Here is a 19,235-nt window from a genome sequence, read left to right on the forward strand (position 1 = left end):
CCCATTTTCACTAATGAATTTGGAATCTACTACTGGCATTGAATCACACACACACCAAAAAAAAAAAAAAAAGAGAGAGAGAGAGAGAGAGAAGAGCAGACAGTATCTATTATTAGGTTATCTAGCCCAAACCTTTGCCAGTGCCCACTGGATTTCATTTTTGTTACTTCTGAGTTACTCAGGCAATATTCTGTCACCAGTCACTTGAGGCGATTATTCCAGCCCAGCGGTTCTCTCAGCTGGAATGCTTCTCTTGATGCTAAGTTTAACATTTTATTTTGTTGAAATTCACCCAGTTCATCTTTCAAGTATGCCTGAAGTGGCATTATAAATCCTTTCCCAATTTGAATCTAACCAAAATAAATGATATATTGAGTGTAAGTAATGAATACAGATGGGTATATTTCTACCAATTTTTTTTTTTTTTGCAGCCTCCAAATACTTTTTCCCCATTGCTTTTCACATACCAACAGCTGGTTCACATTTCCTTGCTATTGGGCCACCACATCAGCACTCCTCAAAATACCATCACTGATCTTCTGCTGATGATGGCAAGCACACCAAAATAGAAATTCATCTCTAGAGAGATTCTGTTAATGGCTGGTTTGAGAGGTGAGGTAGCTATCACTGTGTATTCACAGTGTATTCATCTGACCATCTCCTTCCATGAATGCCTGAAGTTTTCACTTCATTTTTCCCTTCACTCACCTAAATAAATGATGTGTGTGATTAATATGGCTTTAACAATTTTTTAATTTAACAAACAATTTTTTTTTTTTTTTTTTTTTAACAAACCCTTCTTCCCGCTCTTTCTCCTGCCTGCAGATCCATGAAAGGGATAATGCAGTCAGGATGGTTTGGAGTAACCAAAGAGTAATTTCTTTGCTGTTGTGGGTCTTTTCTGCTTAATACTTCTGATGCATATTTTTAGGAAAAGTCTTTGGATCTTCTTTGGGTTTCCACTTGCCTTATTTTGCTGTTCCTGCCTTCTTTTCACTATTACTGAGCTTCTGTGTAGATATGATTTTATTTATAGGGAAGGAACTGCGCCAGCAATCCATGTCATATGGACAGTTGTCCACTGGGAACTTCCTGCACATTCTTCCACTAAACAGCCACCAATTGACAACAGCTTTTAGCCACTGCTGGCCAGGGCAGTGCAGGAGCTGGCTAAGAAGTGAAAAGATCTGTGAAACCACTGATCACTGCTAAGTTTCCAACCACCACAAATCAGAAATGACACAGTATGCCAGCCACAGGAACTATGGATAGCAGGGTTAAAGTGTATATCATCATATTCCTCCTTTTGTGATATACTTGTGGACCACCCTCCCATATGTGCTCACCAAGCCATACATAGGAGAGACCCTTATATCCCTCAAAGCTTTAAACAGCTCACTTAAGTACTTCTGATCTTGTAGTCTCATTTTACCTTACACACTCAACCTGTTACAGGGAGCACCTCACTTTGCAGTAGCTGCTCTGACACATTTAACAGCACAATTATAGATGACTTGGTAACCACCCATTGACTAAAAATAACCTAGCAACTGAAGACACACTTAGGTATCTATACTCAGATATCCCAGAGGAACCCTTCACAGTTCTTGGAGCTGGGGAAAACATATGTATCTCACCAAATGCAGCAGGCTAGGAATCCTCAGGGGTGGGGATGGCGAATATCAGGGGATGAGATAACACTGCACAGCTGAAAGATTTTCCAGACAACACTGCTAGCTAATCTCTTTTCCAACTAGCTCTGCAATTAAGGTTTCCTACTGAGAATAGTGACAGCATTATGACCTGGGGAATTTCTGACGTAGAAACAAAACCAACACATCTGGGACTGCAACATTTAGAGCGTTAACAGAATTCACTTCCTGCACTGGTGGCACTTGCAACCAGCACATATTCACACAAACTAATGCCACTATGCATAGGAGAGAGGACACAAGCTGTCACAAAGTAGAAGCCACTGAGAAAGGAAATAGGACAGCATGTTCCGTGAGGAACCTTGCGATGCTGAAACTCATTCTTGCCTTCTGTAGCATGGAATTGTTTCCACACGAGGTTTCCCTCAACTTCTTTAGGAAGAAATAAATCGATGTCTGAAGAGAGAGACAAGAACTTTCAGATAGTCCTCCAAAAGGTGTGATTTCATTTATCTGACACACGTACAGTATGTCTCCCGTTGGATAGTTTTGTATCTTTGAAGGAGGGAGGGGAACCCACCTCTCCCTTTTGTATCCGAAACAACCTCCCCCTGATGTATTACATCATCAAAACCACACGTGTCAGAATGGAGATAATTGTGTAATCATGTTGCTTGCCTGACCTTCCTTTCCACTCCCCCTTTTCTTTTTTTTTTTTTTTTTCTGGTTTGGTTATGGCCTTCATATACTCAAAATGCTTTCAAGACACTTTCATTTGTCTACAAAGAATAAAATAGGCAGCAACTCTGACACAGCAAGAGAACTACTAAACTCAAAGAGAAAGTCTACAGGGTCTCAACGGCCTTTCCACCTGCCCCCAGTTGTAAGATTATCATCTTAAAATAGTTCAGAGAGTATGTAACACCCGAAACTCACAGTTAAGACTGATGAACAACAGCATAGTCTTAAATGTTCCAATGACTGCAGAGCTACAAAAAATCACAAACAGGCTTATCCTCATATTTTCACTTTTTGTATTTTAAAATAATTTGCATTTTTCTCACTTCTAATCAAAATTTTTTTTTTATTCCTTTTTTCCCTTGAAAAGGATTTGTATTATAACAGCGATGACTAAACAAATGAAATTAATGGAATTTAGTTAAGATCCACAGTTTCCAGCATCACTTCCTGAAGATCTAGCCTAAATAAACACAATTGAAATGTTGTGACATTTAATCAGTAAGTTCTTCATTGAAAATGAGATCCATAAAGTAAGCCATGCAGAATAAGCAGTGACTCAAGTCATATGAATCAAGACATAGCAAACCTTCACAGATCAGCCAGCAATGCAGTATAGCAGTCTTGTACAGAAAAGTTCAAAAGTTAGAAAGTTTTGAGGGTTTTGTTGCTTTCCCTCACCTAAGTGGAGATGGGGGAAAAAAATCAACAGGAGCAGTAGTATACAAATTGTAAACTTGTACTCATCAGCAGCCTGCCTAATAAGCTCTATGTCTTATAGCTCAAACTTTACCAAGAAAACTTTATATTTATTTACCCGTTGGCCTTCCCACTCAAAACATGGATATCACAAACACTGATCAGGAGCTGAAATCACAAAACAATGGACACTTTTAATTGCTGATTGGTAAGAATGGAAACTGCAGCAAAAATAGAACATATCTAGAGCAAAGAAGGTGTCTCCAGAGTTAGATAAAATATGCTCTGAACGTACAAGGAAGAGACAGTGTGTGCCTCTGTAATGTTTGAGCTTGTTGGCTGATATTACTGAGAGAAGGGGCAGTCACTAGTTGCTAATAAACCAGTGGAGAAGGGACAAATACTTTTCAGATTAATGTGCAGATGCTTTAAAAATATTCAAAACCTCAAACAAAAAAAAACAAAAAAAAAATGTTACATGCACAAAAGAAACAATTAGAACAGTTATGTGTGAGTTAAAATGGGTTTACCACTATGGCATTCTTATTTTAAGCCTGAAAACTCTGTTTTCAAGTGTTTTAAACCTGAATCCAACTGTGACATTAAAGGAGACCCAGAACGTTGTACATTAAATTTCTTCTGGGTCTGTGTTCAGGACATCATTTTGAAAACTTGATTAAGTAAAGGAGAAATTAGAACACAAACTTGCTTGTCATTCTGAAATATAAAGCCATACTTTTACAAGCCATTCATGTATAATATAGTCTCCTAGTTTTCAATAATACAAAAAAAAGAAAAAAACAAACAACAAATTCACAAGTCTCTAGCTAGTATTAGACTATTAGATATGGACAGATAACACTAAGTAATATACGACAAATCTTGTTTAGTAGGATGAAAATGGATTACTGCAAGCCAATAAGAGTTTTATTACCAGACTCTGCTATGAGAAATTAACACACTGGAGGCCCATCGATATACACCTGGGGTGGGATAATGGTAGGAAATACAGATTTATATAATCTCCTGCATGTGCAACCTACTTACTATTTGTTTGCTTGCTTGTTTTTGTTTTTATTTTTTTTTTTCTATTTTCCAGACACCAGACACCCCAGCTTACTACAGCTAATGAAGTGGACACTGTATAGCAGCTTTGCACTTCTTTTTATTTTTCTTTTTTGGTGAAAAGCACGTCTCTAAAGGATTATATCCTCTTTTGTTTTGTTTTGTTTTGAAGTAGAAAGCTTTAATTACAACACGAAAGGGGGCATCTAAGATTTTGGCATTTAAAAGCAAAAAAGTAAAGCTATTAAAGTGGTACCCTTAACATACTGGGCAACATTAACTTTGTTATGTTACAACTTCAGCTACCAGCAGCACACTAACTTCAGTAAAAATCTTGCAGATACTGCAGCTGATTCAGTCAGATTTCATATGAATGAAATACTACAAAGAATACTATAGCAGCAGAAGGTCCACACAAACACCCCATGCCCATACAGCCTTACTGGGCACAGGTTCAAGTTCAGTAGCCCACATGTTTTTAGTTGCCCATGTCTATATGTGAAAGGGCAGAGGATTCATCATAGCTAATTGCTAATGACTGTAAGAATGTATAAGGTTACATGTGCAGTGCAGGGTCGATCACAGATTAGAGCTGGAATATGAGTTGAAGTCTTAAATTGACATACTGGTTAAACCATGCCCACAGAAAGAGTTATCTTTGACCCTAAAGTCACAGCAAAAATTTGATTACAGTTTACCTCACCAGTATACTAATATAATGCTAACATTATAACATTAGATCAGTGTGATATTATACATTGAATGGCTACAATAGAAGTGGTTAATGATGACAAAGGTTTTTTGTATGAACTATTATATACAGACTTGATACAGTATTTCATTTTTGAAAATATTTGATTTTCTTGTTTTGGCAAATGATTAAGTGCTTATTTGGTTCATTTTTATACTTCAGAGGAAAGATTTATAGTCTATTCTGTCATTAATGCAAAAAAAATAATAGGTTAGTAACACATTTTATAAACTGTATGCTCTCAGTCCATGCCACAGTGCTTTCAGAACATGTCAACACTCAGCCATTTCCTTACCCAGCTCAAAAGCATCTTGGAAGCACCCCGGACAATGTCTCATATACAGCCATTGAGGGTTATCCGCTCCAAAATAGCTGTTATAATCTGAATGGAAGAACCATAAATGATTCAATTGGAATCACTTCTGAAAATGAAAAAAATAAATGAACACAGAATAAACTACAACATTAGTGGGTCTAGCAGCCCACAGACCTGATGATCATAGATCTGAAGACTTTGAAGTTTCCCCTTATAATTACTCTACTTTATATAATGGCTACCTCCAGATGCTGAGAACAGTATTATTAAAACTGACCTCCAGTGATTTTAGAAAGTATTTTTGCATCATTTCAGATACAAGTCAACGAAGTACATACCCAGCTGCATCTGATACAACTGAAACTAGGTAAAATAGCCTTTTTCTTCCCCACCCCCACTTTCCTTGAAAGAGGCTAAGTATTCATATCTTTCCTATAAAGGAAATATAGCATAGTATATAGCACGTCTACTTACAGCCTTCATACTAAAATTCAGCCATATGAAATAAAATCCTAAACTCTAATGCCGTCAAATGTTGGATCCAGCAACAGTTTGCTTTGTTGACTCTTTTGTTGTTGTTGCTTTTTGTTGTTGTTTTAGTTTTTGTGAAGAAACTATGACATAAAAAGAACACCCCTTTTTTTTCTTTTTTTCTTTTGTTTTTTTCACTACAGGAAAAAAACAAAAAAAAACAGTACTCCATGAAAACAGGACAAATCAAAGAACTCAACAAAATGACAATCACTTGTCAAAAAGAGGGACTAACAAAAGACAGTATAACAAACTAGAATAACTGTCATAGGGCATTTTACATTTATTTTAAATACCAACAACATAGTGTACTCTCTTCTTCTGTTTGCCTATACACTTTTTTTTCCCCTCCACTAGGTATCATTAGTTTTTTAAATAAATATCCTTCCTTCATAATCACTTCAGAAGAATACAGAAAAGAAATGAGAAGAAGGTAGTACGAGCAACACAGTTTCTAATTGTATACAGAGCATCACCTTATGGTTTAAGGTCTGCAAAGAGATGAGGAAGGAAGAAGTTAATCTGTTGGAAACATGTGCAGTTGGCATCAATCCTAATGGCATGCCATAGGTATGAAGCTATTTATCAATAAAGTTGTCCTATCAAAGTGGACAGAATAAGCATATGAGCCAGTGACTTCCTACTGTGAGAAATCACGACAATCTCCTGTGCCATAAGGAAAAAGTTCTTATCCTTTCCAGATTATACACTCTACTGCTTCACATATCGAAATTGTGCCTCAAGAAGTTGTTGGCATGGGGTAAAGCAATCATTAAGTTCTAGTAATGCAACTGTAGTAGTCTGAGTAGGTTTAACTGTTTTTGTTTTACCTGTTCAGATATACTACTGAAGATGTTTATGTTCCTCGTGAGAGACACAACGGAGGATGAGAAAATTTTAACAGAAACTTAAATTTTCATTGTGGTGGTGGTCCTATTTTTGATAGGCTGGTGATCAGAATGGAGTTGTGCAAACAGGCTTTTTTTTTTTTTTTGTACAATGTCTTTCAGTATATAAATTGTTATCCCAATTATTTTCATGTGCGTGTGATGCATGCCATGCATCAACGAACATTAGTTTGACATAAAATGTAAAAGATTCCCTATTTTTAAAACAACAGTGGTCTTTTGAGTCTTTTGATATATTTTTTTTTCCAAATATTTTGGTAGAAATTTTATTGTTATTGCAGTAATCTAGTATGAAAATACAGGCATTGGGGAAATTTTGGGTAACAAAGGATTGCAATAACACCTAATTAACAGAATCACGAGCAACTTAAAAAGAGATGTCATGAAAAGCAACTAACTTCAAATAATATTTCATTATTAAATATTGTTAATGATGTATCTTTTTGATTTTACTTCAGTACTGCAACAAGTTTTACTAAAAAAATATTGGATTCTGATTATGAATCTTCAAACATAGGTCCTGTATCTACTGAAAGACTGAAAGGAGAGATGGCTGTACTGAGACTTTAGCTAAGCCTAGGAAACAGTACATGAGGTTGGGAGCAGACTGACTGTGAATTCAGTTAAAATTACATATTGCTACCTGTAGCTCTTTCTGTAGTAGTTTTGTGATGGAATATTCTATCTTGCTTCTTTCTTTCATTTGTACTTCTGCCCACAGTGGTATATTTTACTTACATGTGTAAAAGAGGATGATATCAAACCCATTCAATTCCCAGTAACAGACAGGAATTTAATAATATTAATATTATTATTAATATTAATGTTAATATTAATAATAATAATAATAATAAATGATACAGCTCTGTCTTATGTATAGCTAATAAAGTCTAACCATAGCTTAAAAGCAGTATTCCTCTTGAGAAGCCATCACTTTCAGAAGCATTTCCACTATCACTTACACAGGAACTTTATTAAAGAACAATCCTATTCAGTACATATTCAAACAATAGTGCAGGGATGGACTTCACCGCAATCTGTACATTAACAACAAGCAATCCTATAAGCCCAAGAAGCAATTATGCTGGTTTAAACTGTATGTTTACATCTTGTAATTGACTGCAAGTTCTGATTTGCCATAACTGGATACTTTTGAAGATCATGTGGATTCTCTAGATTTAATACAGAAAGCAAGGACACAGTATCTTTTCCCACCACTGGGGCATTTTCAGTGTTTCTATCTTCCAACAGCCAAGCATTTTCATGAACCTTTTGCAATCTGTATTTGATACTTCTCTCTCTTTGGGAAATGTGGTTGATTTCTAGGTCCCAAATTAAAAAGTTTTACGCTGATGTAGAACAGGTATTTTATTTCCCGAGTTTCAAACCTCTAAAACCCTTTCCACTTCTGAGAAGGACTGCTCACTTTCATGCAGATCACTTACTTCCATAATTTATCTTCTGCCTCTACTTTCTACAAACAAAAACAACACAAAACAGCCCTTTATGAACTCTTTGCAGCAACAATTTTCCTAGATTGGAAACTTATTATCAACAAGTTCTCTATGAAGGCATTGGGAATACTTAATATTCTTGTTCTTCTCCTTGGTGCTAATGCTCTCAGCCCCACATTCAGATTTTAATACTGTACAGCACTCAGCCAGGCAAATTATCAAATCAAATTACAGTGGCTCACCAATTTACCTCCCATCAGCTCTAAAGCAATACCTTGTTAACCTGCTGTAACTGTGTTGTGTGTCTGAACTGAACACGAATCAGTGAAGGTTATTTCAGAAAGAAAGGACAGACTGAAAGAGCAGCTTATTTCCACAAGGAAAAAAAAATAGGGTAGACATTTGAGCAAACTGCTTAACTTTAAAGGCAATTAGGCGATGGAATGACTTGCCTGAGGAGGTAGTTTAGACAATGTAATGAGAAGTGCTTAAAATAGAATAAACTATTTGTGAGACAGATACAGATGTAAATAATCCTCCATGTTTTGAACTAGATGAATCAGGAGAGGTATCTTTTCTATTCAAATTCCTGAGTATAAAAATTCTATTCTCTTTCCTTGGGAACAGCTTTCAAACTTATGACTGTTCCCACCTGTTCTGAATACTAAAGTGAGACTGCACTCCAAAAGGCAGTTTAACCTCGCTGTATCATTATAAAGTAGATTTATTCATAACAAGCATCGATGAAAAACTTCCAGCAAAAAAGTCCTTAGTCAGGGAGATGCACATTGTTGCAAAAGTGGATTGTTTCTCTAAGTGCTTATATGGCCCCATCACTATAGTATCCAAGCGCCTTACAAACATTAATGAATGTATTCTCACAACACCCCTGGGAGATAGAGATAGTATTATTAGCTAATGCACAAAGAGTAGCTTGTCCAAAGTCACACAGAAAGTCTGTGGCACAGCCAAGACTCAAAACTGTGATTTCCTGCTCGCAGCCGTAACCATGACTATATTCTGCCATCCATATACAGCATTTCAAAATATGTTACATATAACCTCAGATCTTTACACAATAAGCCTCTCTGTTCAGATGCAGATTCCGTTGCTGACTTAACAAATAAGAATAACTTTGTTTATTGAGAAGCTTCATTACGGCAACAAATTTACAGGTTACTGAAACAATGACAGTTAAATAGGCCATAACTGGTTCTAATATAGAAGAGCAATAGAAATGTATTCCTTGATCACCATATCCAGAACAGGATGCACCATACCCAGAATTGGATTTTAATACAAAAAAATATTTTTCTTCAGATGATGTAAAGCATTTCGTTATCTAGAAGGAATAAAGTAAAAAAGGGACAACAACAAAAAACAAACAAACAAACAAAAACAGGCTCACTATATTCCCAATATGGTTTCTTTCAGATAAAATATTTCTGCTATTTGTGTAATAAGAGGTATATAGTACTTTCAATTTTAATGAGGTCAAATCAGGAGGGACAACTGCAGTAAGTGTATTTACCCCAGAAAAACAGAGAACAGAATTTGGCTTATAAATTAAATATTAGAATCATGCAAAGATATGCACTCAGCATCAAGGTTATTCTCCATATTACAGGATAGTTTTTTAGTAATTTAGAGAGGATAACAGTATAATGAACTCAGAGATCTGATCAAATGATGACATGATTCTACCGAATCAGGAACACAGCACATTGTCTTTCATTTTGGAAGGGGAAAGGTACAGGCATCACATTTTTCATCAAATGCTATAATTTTTTAAAAAAATAAATGTATTGGACAACTGCATAAATAATAGAAAAAGATGTGAAGGGGTAGTGGATCATAAAGTGAATAATGATCAAAAAACACCATGTTGAAACAAAGTTAAGCATAACTTTGGAATTCATTCACACACACACACACACACAAAAAAAAAAAAAAAAAAAAAAGAGAGAGAGAGAGAGACAAGGCAAGCAGCATCTGTTAAACTTCGCTCCTGCAGTTCCAACAATAGCACATTTTTTCAGTTTGTGGCTTCATGTCTTAAGAAAGATGTAGATAAATTAGATCTGGTTTTAATTAGAGCTACCAACATAGCAGAGGGGATTTACATCAGATGCTAATTGAAAACAGTCTAGCTATCGGGACAGTTAAATGATGGCGCAGATTATCACTGACAGAGAAGCCACATCTTAACGTGATTTTTTTTCAGTTAAATAAATATCCATTAGGGGTAATCCTCATTCTCGTAAGAGTATAGACTACACTGTGTCTCGAGATTCATCCCAATATTTCATATATATATTACTGCATATATGTATATATATATACACATATATATATACATACATATCATTGCAGTACAAATACTAGAAACAGCTATTCAGATCACCTGTTCTCAATGAACACCAGTTTGGAATCTATTATTCTTTCCTTCTTCTCCTTCATTCTCTCACTGAGATGTCTTATTGGTGTTTACTTTCCCAATAGATCAAAACATCATAGTCTGGCCACAAAGAACTTTATCAGACAGTGCTGAATTCATTTAAATATCAAGTTGAGAACAGTGCTCCCCTTTGGCAGCAATAGTCCAGTGCTGTCCCCCAAAAACAGGGTTGTAGTTGGGTTTCTAGGCTCTCCTCTGCTTTAGTACACAGCTGCTAATCTTGAGAACAGAAAGCAGGTACCATACCTTTACTTCAGAATTTCAGAGAAAACTGCAACAACTAGGTAACTGGCTAAAGTTAATTGTCATTAAACAATAGGAAAAAAAAATATGTAGGTGAACTATACATGGGTAAAATAATTAGGTTAGAAAAAGAGACTCTTATTATTAAAGAGCTTAGGTGCCCAGTTAGGTTGCCTGAGTAGCTTTTAATTTTCTCTGATTCTTCCAGTACTACAGTGAAGTTGGTTGCCTGCTCCTGTAAGCTACCTGCTTTTGTTTGCACCTGTAAAAAACATAGTCTAATTCAGTATATAGGTGGTGGTTCTGTTTCATAAAAGCAAAAAAAAAGGACAGATGATAGACAACAAAATGACTACCTGTATGACCATTTCTTTATTTCCTTTCATATCTTTTCATATTGTTGAAACAGAGGTTAGTTAGAGTTAGCTGGAAAATGCATCCAACTAAGGGAGTAATAGTACCAAGTAGATCCTAGATGCAGGTGGGAAGTGGTCTTTAAGCAGTGAAACAAGACTTGAGGAAATGTTTTTAAGAACAAAACCAAAACTTCAAGCCTGTAACACCCTCTTTGTGATATGAGTTTAGGGCATGTAATCTGGTTGGAATAGGTTATTCCCCAGACTACTTCATCCCCAGAGATACACAACTGACTGGGAGAAAACATTCAGTCATCCGAAAGTAAACAAACACCAGTTCCTCACTGCTCTAGTCTGTTAGTGATTGCCAATAAATTATATTAATATCCCTATGTTGAATCTGCCCATGACTGTAGTAGGTGAGTGATCTCCCTGTCCTTATACCAATCCCCACATCCTCCTCTTTCCTCATATGTTCTTCCCCTTTTCCTTTGTGGAGGGAGAATGAGAGATCAATTATGGTAGAGTTTAGCTGCCACCAGGGTACAGCCACCACAGTACACGTTCTCACTCAAAGAGAAAATATACCTTTGTCTATTACATGGAGGAGCCTGCTGGATACTTTAAAGGGAGGAGGAAGGGGAAGAAAAAAAAAAAAAAAAAAAAAAAAAAAAAAAAAAAAAAACTGGCAAGAAAGAGCAATAAATCTAAAGCAAGTTAACAGCAAACCTTCTTATATGTTAATAAGAGATCTGGAGTGCTTGGTCAAACACTAATGAAAATGCCACAGAATTCCCATACTGGTAACTGGAAGTTAAGCAGTTAAGATATGAGGGAAATACAGGGAGCTAAACTGTCTGCAGGAGTTTCGGGTAGTTGTGATGGTGTAGACAACAGCCTTTGCTGTTTCTCATAGGAAGATCATATAGAGGAAAGGAGAGCATCAGTTTAAGCATCAGTTAAAATAGATGGCACCACTTAAAATGGAAAACCACTATCCACATAACCAGCAAAGTGAATGATGAAGACTCAGTAAACAAAAATGTCATAAAATGTTACTTGACATTTGCTCATGAGCTGCACTGTGCTCATTTTACCAGGAGCTAACAGATTGCCACCCTAGAGGTAACATCTCAGAGAATGGCACAAGCAAAGCAAATTCATTCTCTTGCAAAGGTCTCATTTTCATTGTCTGTATTAATAATCTCCAGTTAGAGGATTTCTAAAACACAATCTTTTAGATGTGAGGTAGTTTGGGGTTTTTTTGAGTAGTCATGTTATTGACTATGGACAAGTACATAGTCTTTTTCACTTTGACCCATTAAATAATAAAAATCTGTGGAATTACTGGTAGTTATCCCATAAAAATTTAGACTGAAAACATAGTTCCCCCAATTAGGTTCCTTTCACCCAGAAACATAGAAAATATTCTCCAGTTTCACAGAATTATGGGGTTACAGAATAGTTGAATGTAGAAGGAATCTCTGGAGATCATCTTACGCAGATGATCAAACTGTTCAAACTCTCTGGTCAGAGCAGAACTAACTTTCTGGTTGCTCAGAATTGTTTCAATGTCAGGACATGGATCTCCACAACTTCTCTGAACAAGACCTTCTGGTGTTCAATCACTCTTACGCAGAAAATAATAATAATAAAAACTTAGGTTTAAATGTTATTTCTTTCTGCATTTGTGGAAATACATATAATGACATAGTTCTGTCTGTAAAATGAAATACAGTAACAAAATAACATGATAACTCCAGAAAAAAAAGGTCTATCCAGCTATCTCCACAAAGACTGTGCAATGATACATTTCTTCTAACTGGATGCCCATTTTATTTTGTTTAAGATGATTTCTTAGATCTCTCTCTGCTCTAAATTTGCTCTTAAATGGGTAGAGGTTAGATAAAATATAATTCTATGAAATCTAATATAGAACTTAAGAGTTCTGAAACTAGGCCCTATCACTAAGATTTCTTAAACACACAGCTGTGTGTTGCATAAATGATTAGCTCTACAATCTGAGTTAATTTTTGTGTTTGCCTAATTTTTAACATATGAGAATTGTCTGGGTCTGAATTTAATTATTTTGATTATTAATATATTACTTTACAAAAATGTTAGGAATTAGAGCATTATTTGAAATTTGAAAAGAGCATTATTTCATTTGGAAGGTAATAATCATGGTACATGGATAACAACATACTATTACAAATGATTTCAATAATTAATCCTTAATAAGCAGAAGTATCAACAGAACAGCAGTGATCATTCTAAAGTTTGAAATATACAAGGCCAAATTTTGTTCTCAAATTTGTTGCTGTACTAGCTCCTGTTGAAGCTTAAGTGTCAGTAGACCTGTCTATGAAGTAGAGGGCCAAGTCACTAAAGGTATGACATTCTTTAAATATTTTCAGGAGAATTTGAGCACGCTCTAAGACATTTAAGTCAACAGAGAGAACAAATAGGAAAGTTACACCAGAAGTCTTTCTGACCCTACAAAGGAAGACATCATTCCTGGTTATTAATGAGATCATTTCCTATAATAATGAAAAGCACATTCTAGTAGTTATGCGTTTGAAACTCTTGAATTTAGAGTTTATTCTCAAGAGTTCTTGTGTTTACCTTCAGAGCAAAGGTGTTTTTTATTGTTGTTCATTATTTTGCTTTGTTTTCTGTTTGTCTTCTAAAATGATGAATAGCATGAAAATTTAAAAGATCAATAGAACTTTCAAAGTTTGCTTAATATATCAGAGATGAAATTACTAATGACTGAATAACTGGGTTAAAGAAAATTAGAGCAAAGCGCTAATTGCTTCATTATAATTCTGCTGGTTTGGTTTTGTTCAATTAAAGCTTAATAGTTTGAACTTTTCATTACTATTGAGTAACATAACAGATTAAAATCATATTGCATGATATCCCAAAGCAAGGGATTTGCAGATAAGGTGAGGGAGAACTAACACACCATATCATAAACTAATAAAAAAAAAGGGGGGGGGAGGTGTGGAGAGGAAAGGAGTGGAAGAAAAAAAAAAAAAAAAAAGAACACAAATACCAATATTTTACTTTTCTTGTTCTTCTAAGCATTAAAGCACGATCATTTAAAGGAAGGGTCCTCATAAAGTACAAGACTGTACGACCTCAGACATTGTAGTGTATCCCATAAGGAAGAGGAACAAATTATTTTCTATAAACAGCCATATTTACTTGAAATGTAATTTTTAAAAGCCTCACATACTGTAACCATTTCTATACGGCTGCCCATACTGCGCCACTGAGGCAAAGCTCAGCTCTGCCATGAGCTGTCCGTTCAGCACCACACGCGCCAAAGCACCACCAGCTGTCATGCTACAGCTTCAGCAATTAACTCCAGCAATTGCCTTATAAAACGGTAAGAGTTCTGCATGCATTTTCAGACTGTAAAGCCTACATAATTAAAAGAAACAAGTTAAAAAATCAAACAAAGATCTGTAATATGTGTTTATGAAAATATTATTTTACAGTGGAATAGAAACACTGATGTTACGAAACTATATTTATTGTACAGATCAGATCAAACGAAAAGTCCTTTAAACTCACTTAGTTGTTCAACCTTCATCAATATTTTAAAATCTTATCATAGTTACAAAGCAATTAATCATGTAAACTGAAGCATCAACCGAAACTAAAAAGTGTTCTTACAATTTGCATTTCACAAGACATTCATTAAACAGTAAACTAATTATTCTAAATCCCACATACTATAAAAAATCATTATTTATATATGTGGTAAGTGTAGATGCTGCTTTCATTTTCAAAACTTCGAGTGTAAATGTAGCAGAAAGTTCCTTCCTTGTAATCAGTAATAAGATCATCTTTGCAACATCTTTGATATGCTGCAGGTTCATAGTGAATACATACAGGAATGGGAAAAGATGAAGAAAAGATTCTTAGACAATAAAGCTATATGAGAATCTACTAGTTTTTTTTTCTTTCTTTTCCTGCTTCCTTTCACTATGAACATATCTGACTAGAAGAGATAAAAAGCACAGATTTAAAACTATCAGTAACAATGCATTAAGGTTCTATCTTAGCCATGTAAATAGTTTCAAAGTTGTTACCTTCTTCCTGGAGAATATATCCTTTCAGATATAAGGGAAGTATAATAGAAATAAATGATGTTTTCTCCTTGTTGATACAATGAAATGATTGTTCATGATGGAAAGTTCAGAACTCCATCTTGTGGCGATAATTTTAACTATACACCAAAAACAATTTGGGAGAAGTAAGCTTCTTATGCTCCACTGCTGATGTGCCTTTGTAGAAAACATGAACTGAATTATCTCAGCTGTTCAAAACAAACACAAAAATACTACAAACTTGTCTACTAACACTGTGGTTGGTTTTGTTTGTTTGTTTACGGCATTAATTTCATTTACTGATTTACAGAAAAAAATCCTGCCACAGAAAGCCTGTTCTTGAAGAATAGGCCACTCTTCGAACCTCTTCAATCTTAGATAGAGGTAAAAACAATGAATCTAGCCTACCAGGGGTACTAAGCTTTCTGTGTAAGTAGCACAACTCCATTTATGGTCAGACATGCCTTAATTACTGAAAGTACTAGTGTGTTGCAAAAGATATTAATAGCTCTACATCTAACCACGTACAAACTTAAGGAAGAGACATCATGAATTGTTCCCTTGTATGCATTTCAGAGCCTTTATACACCAACAGCAGCCTCCTGCAGAAGGAGGATATAGATAGGAAAATAAAGACACTGCCAATCTTAAAGAAGACATTTCAAATAGAGTCTTTAAAAAAGTATGCCTACCTTTACTACAAATATATATATATAAAATATAATATATATATTTTATATATATATATATATATATATATATATATATATATTCATGTTCCCTAACAGCTCACACTAAAAATGATGTCTGAAAGCAAGTGCTGTTTAGCCCTGAGTAGCTGGAATTTCAGAAGAGGTGAAAGATTTCAGAAGATGGTGTAAAGATTAAAAACCAAGGGCTTACCCTCTTCTACAAATCAATTAGTTCACACTTGTCTCTGAAATATATCATTATGAATCACCATATGAACAGACTCATTAAAATGAACCCATTACTATAAATAAAGGTAAATAAAACAAACACACAACCTACATATACACTGGAATATAGCTATCATGTCATGAAGCTAGTAGCAAAAGCAATATACAGTTTTAAATGTTGCTTATAATTCAATATAATATAAACGTTCAGGTCATGACAGAAAAGATATCAACAAAGAGTGCTGAGTCTACAGGGTGGTTACATAGAATGATAACTTTTTATTAGTTTTTAGCATGGCTGCCTCTTAATGAAGCATTGCTACCGTTATTCTGAGCTGCACAGACAAAGCAACTGGGGGATATCCTGTCAAATGAATGCATGCAATCACAGAACTCTGCAAGACAATAAAGGTTTTACTGGAATGAATTAAATGCTTATCTTACTTGATTCCCATAATGATAAATACATCAGCAGCTCATTTAAAAATCAGCTCAGTCTATAAACTACTGAAACATCATAAACGTTAGTCAAAACAGGCAGACATAAAATCACGTCATGTCAATGCTTCTCCAAAACCACACATGTAAACTTGCACATCAGTTACCAGGTCATCTATAAGTTTCCTAGATTCTCTCGCCTCTCAGTCTTAGCTTCTTAGCTAGGAGCCTGCTCATCTCTTGTACCCTCAGATCCCTACTTCTAATCTCATCCATTACTTTCCTTCAACAGCAAAGCAGGCAAAATTTCATTTTGGGATGTCCACATTTCTGTATCTTATTTTCTGAATTTCCAAGCATAAAATTTTAAAAACAAAACAAAACAAAACAAAACAAAACATATTCATCTATGTTTTCCCCATTTTATGAAGCATTTTCTCTGCTGGTAGAGAATAGCGAGTAGAGCCCTAAACTGGCTTATTACCTTCCTGGCTGTAATGGCTTTACATAGCTTGTAAATGTATTATTTTTGTTTCAGTATTTCAAATGCACACTCTTAAGGATGGTTTATGTATGCACTGTGTCTGTGACAGTATTTACCGTTGTTGCATTTTTTACGATACAGTGAGTTCCAGAAGGAGAATCTACTGGCAATAATTTAGGAACAATTTTTAAGTGAGAAATTCTTTTCTCAAGGAACTTAGCCACATGCCTTTATTACTGCCAAATTCCTACACAATATGATAATCATGGTTCATGTAAGTGGTTGCTTTTGTTGGTCTAATTGAGTATATACTGTAATTACAGATTTTCTTCAATCCAGGAAGAATTTTTTTAGTTTCTCAGAGATTCCACTTAACATTGTGCAGTACTGACCTCAGGTATTGCACCTGCACTGAAACTGTCACTTGCTGAGCATGAGCTGCTAACTTTTCTCACTCTCTTTCTGCAGTGCTGCCATTTACGCTGCACACAGCACCATTATAGCCAATATTATTGGCATTTTTCTCTGCATTAGGAAAAAAAAAATATGAAAGCAATTAAAGAAAACATACTTTTCAGTATAAATTCTACTGAAAGCCGAAAATAAAATCCTTTAAAATAAAACAAACAAAAAAAATCCTGTTTGCATACTGTTTCTTGAACAATATAACAAAGAAATTCTGAAAAGCAGATATATAAGGACAAGATTTTAATAAAGTTTGTGTAGTAAGTTCCAGTCATTGCTCCTAGTAAAAGACATACTTTCATAGTTTACTGAAATGCTATTGCTTCCTCAATGATCTTAGGTTGTCCTGTCCACTAAATACTTCAATCGTTTCCTCGTTAACATTTATATATTCTGTTGTAAACTGCAGCAAGCCACAAAAAAGCCCACAGCTTAGGACAACTATCTGAATGAACACACAAAGGATTTTTTAAGTGACTATTCACTATCCTGAGGAAGTCAGGATAACTGGTGACACTGATTAGATTCTAAGTAAGTTCAACACCTTCAGTTTAGTATTTGTAAGAATTCATTATTTTTCAGAGTGTATGTGGTATTTAATTTTCTTTTTTCCAAAGAGGGTATCATAGCAATCAAAAATTTCTGACATATATCATCCCAGGGTTCTGAAGGAGCTGGCTGAGGTGGTTGCTGAGCCGCTCTCCATCATTTTTGAACAGTCATGGCTGTCAGTGAGGTCCCGGATGACTGGAGGAAGGGTCACATCACTCCCATTTGCAAGAAAGGGAGCAAGGAGGACCCTGGGAACTACAGGCCGGTGAGTCTCACCTCTGTGCCTGGGAAGATCATGGAACAGATCATCCTGGATGACATACCTGACCACATGAGGGATGGGCATGTCATCCGTGACAGTCAGCACGGCTTCATCAGAGGAAGGTCATGCTTAACCAATCTGGTGGCCTTCTATGATGGAGTGACGGCATCGGTGGATAAGGGAAAGGCAACCGATGTCATTTACCTGGACTTGAGCAAGGCCTTTGACATGGTCCCCCACCACATCCTTATCTCCAAATTGGAGGGATGTGGATTTGATGGGTGGACGACCCGATGGATAGGAAACTGGTTGAAAGGCCGCAGACAAAGGGTAGTCATCAATGGCTCTATGTCCAAGTGGAGGCCGGTAACGAGCAGCCCATGGGTCTGTCTTGGGACCAGTGCTCTTCAACATCTTCATCAACGACATCGATGTAGGAATGGAGTGCACCCTCAGCAAGTTTGCTGATGACACCAAGCTGAGTGGTGCGGTCGACACGGTTGAAGCAATGGATGCCATTCAGAGGGATCTCAGCAGGATGGAAAGGTGGGCCCGGGTGAACCTGATGAGGTTCAACACGGCAAAGTGCAAAGTTTTGCACTTGGGCCGGAGGAATCCCAGCCATCCATACAGACTGGAAGGAGCGGTCCTTGAGAGCAGCCCTGTGGAGAAGGACCTGGGGATTCTGGTAGATGAAAAACTTAATATGAGCCAACAGTGTGCTCTTGCGGCTCAGAGGGCAAATGGTATCCTGGGGTCCATCAAAAGAGGGGTGGCCAGCAGGGACAGGGAGGTGATTGTCCCCCTCTACTCTGCTCTTGT

General features: G+C 36.0%; 1 protein-coding gene across 1 annotated transcript in view; it reads right to left on the reverse strand.

Annotated features, from left to right (window-relative positions):
* TAFA5 (TAFA chemokine like family member 5) overlaps positions 1–19,235 on the reverse strand; it is a gene marked incomplete at both ends in the record, with an annotated part of 343,285 nt that overhangs the window by 244,084 nt on the left and 79,966 nt on the right. Inside the window, one exon of the mRNA XM_079533670.1 lies at positions 5,201–5,287. Within this exon, the coding sequence (XP_079389796.1) occupies positions 5,201–5,287 (87 nt within the window). The remainder of the gene's footprint in view (positions 1–5,200; positions 5,288–19,235) is intronic.

The sequence above is a fragment of the Tetrao urogallus genome (assembly GCF_951394365.1).
Source record: "Tetrao urogallus genome assembly, chromosome: 1".
In the NCBI taxonomy this organism is placed as follows: Eukaryota; Metazoa; Chordata; class Aves; order Galliformes; family Phasianidae; genus Tetrao; species Tetrao urogallus.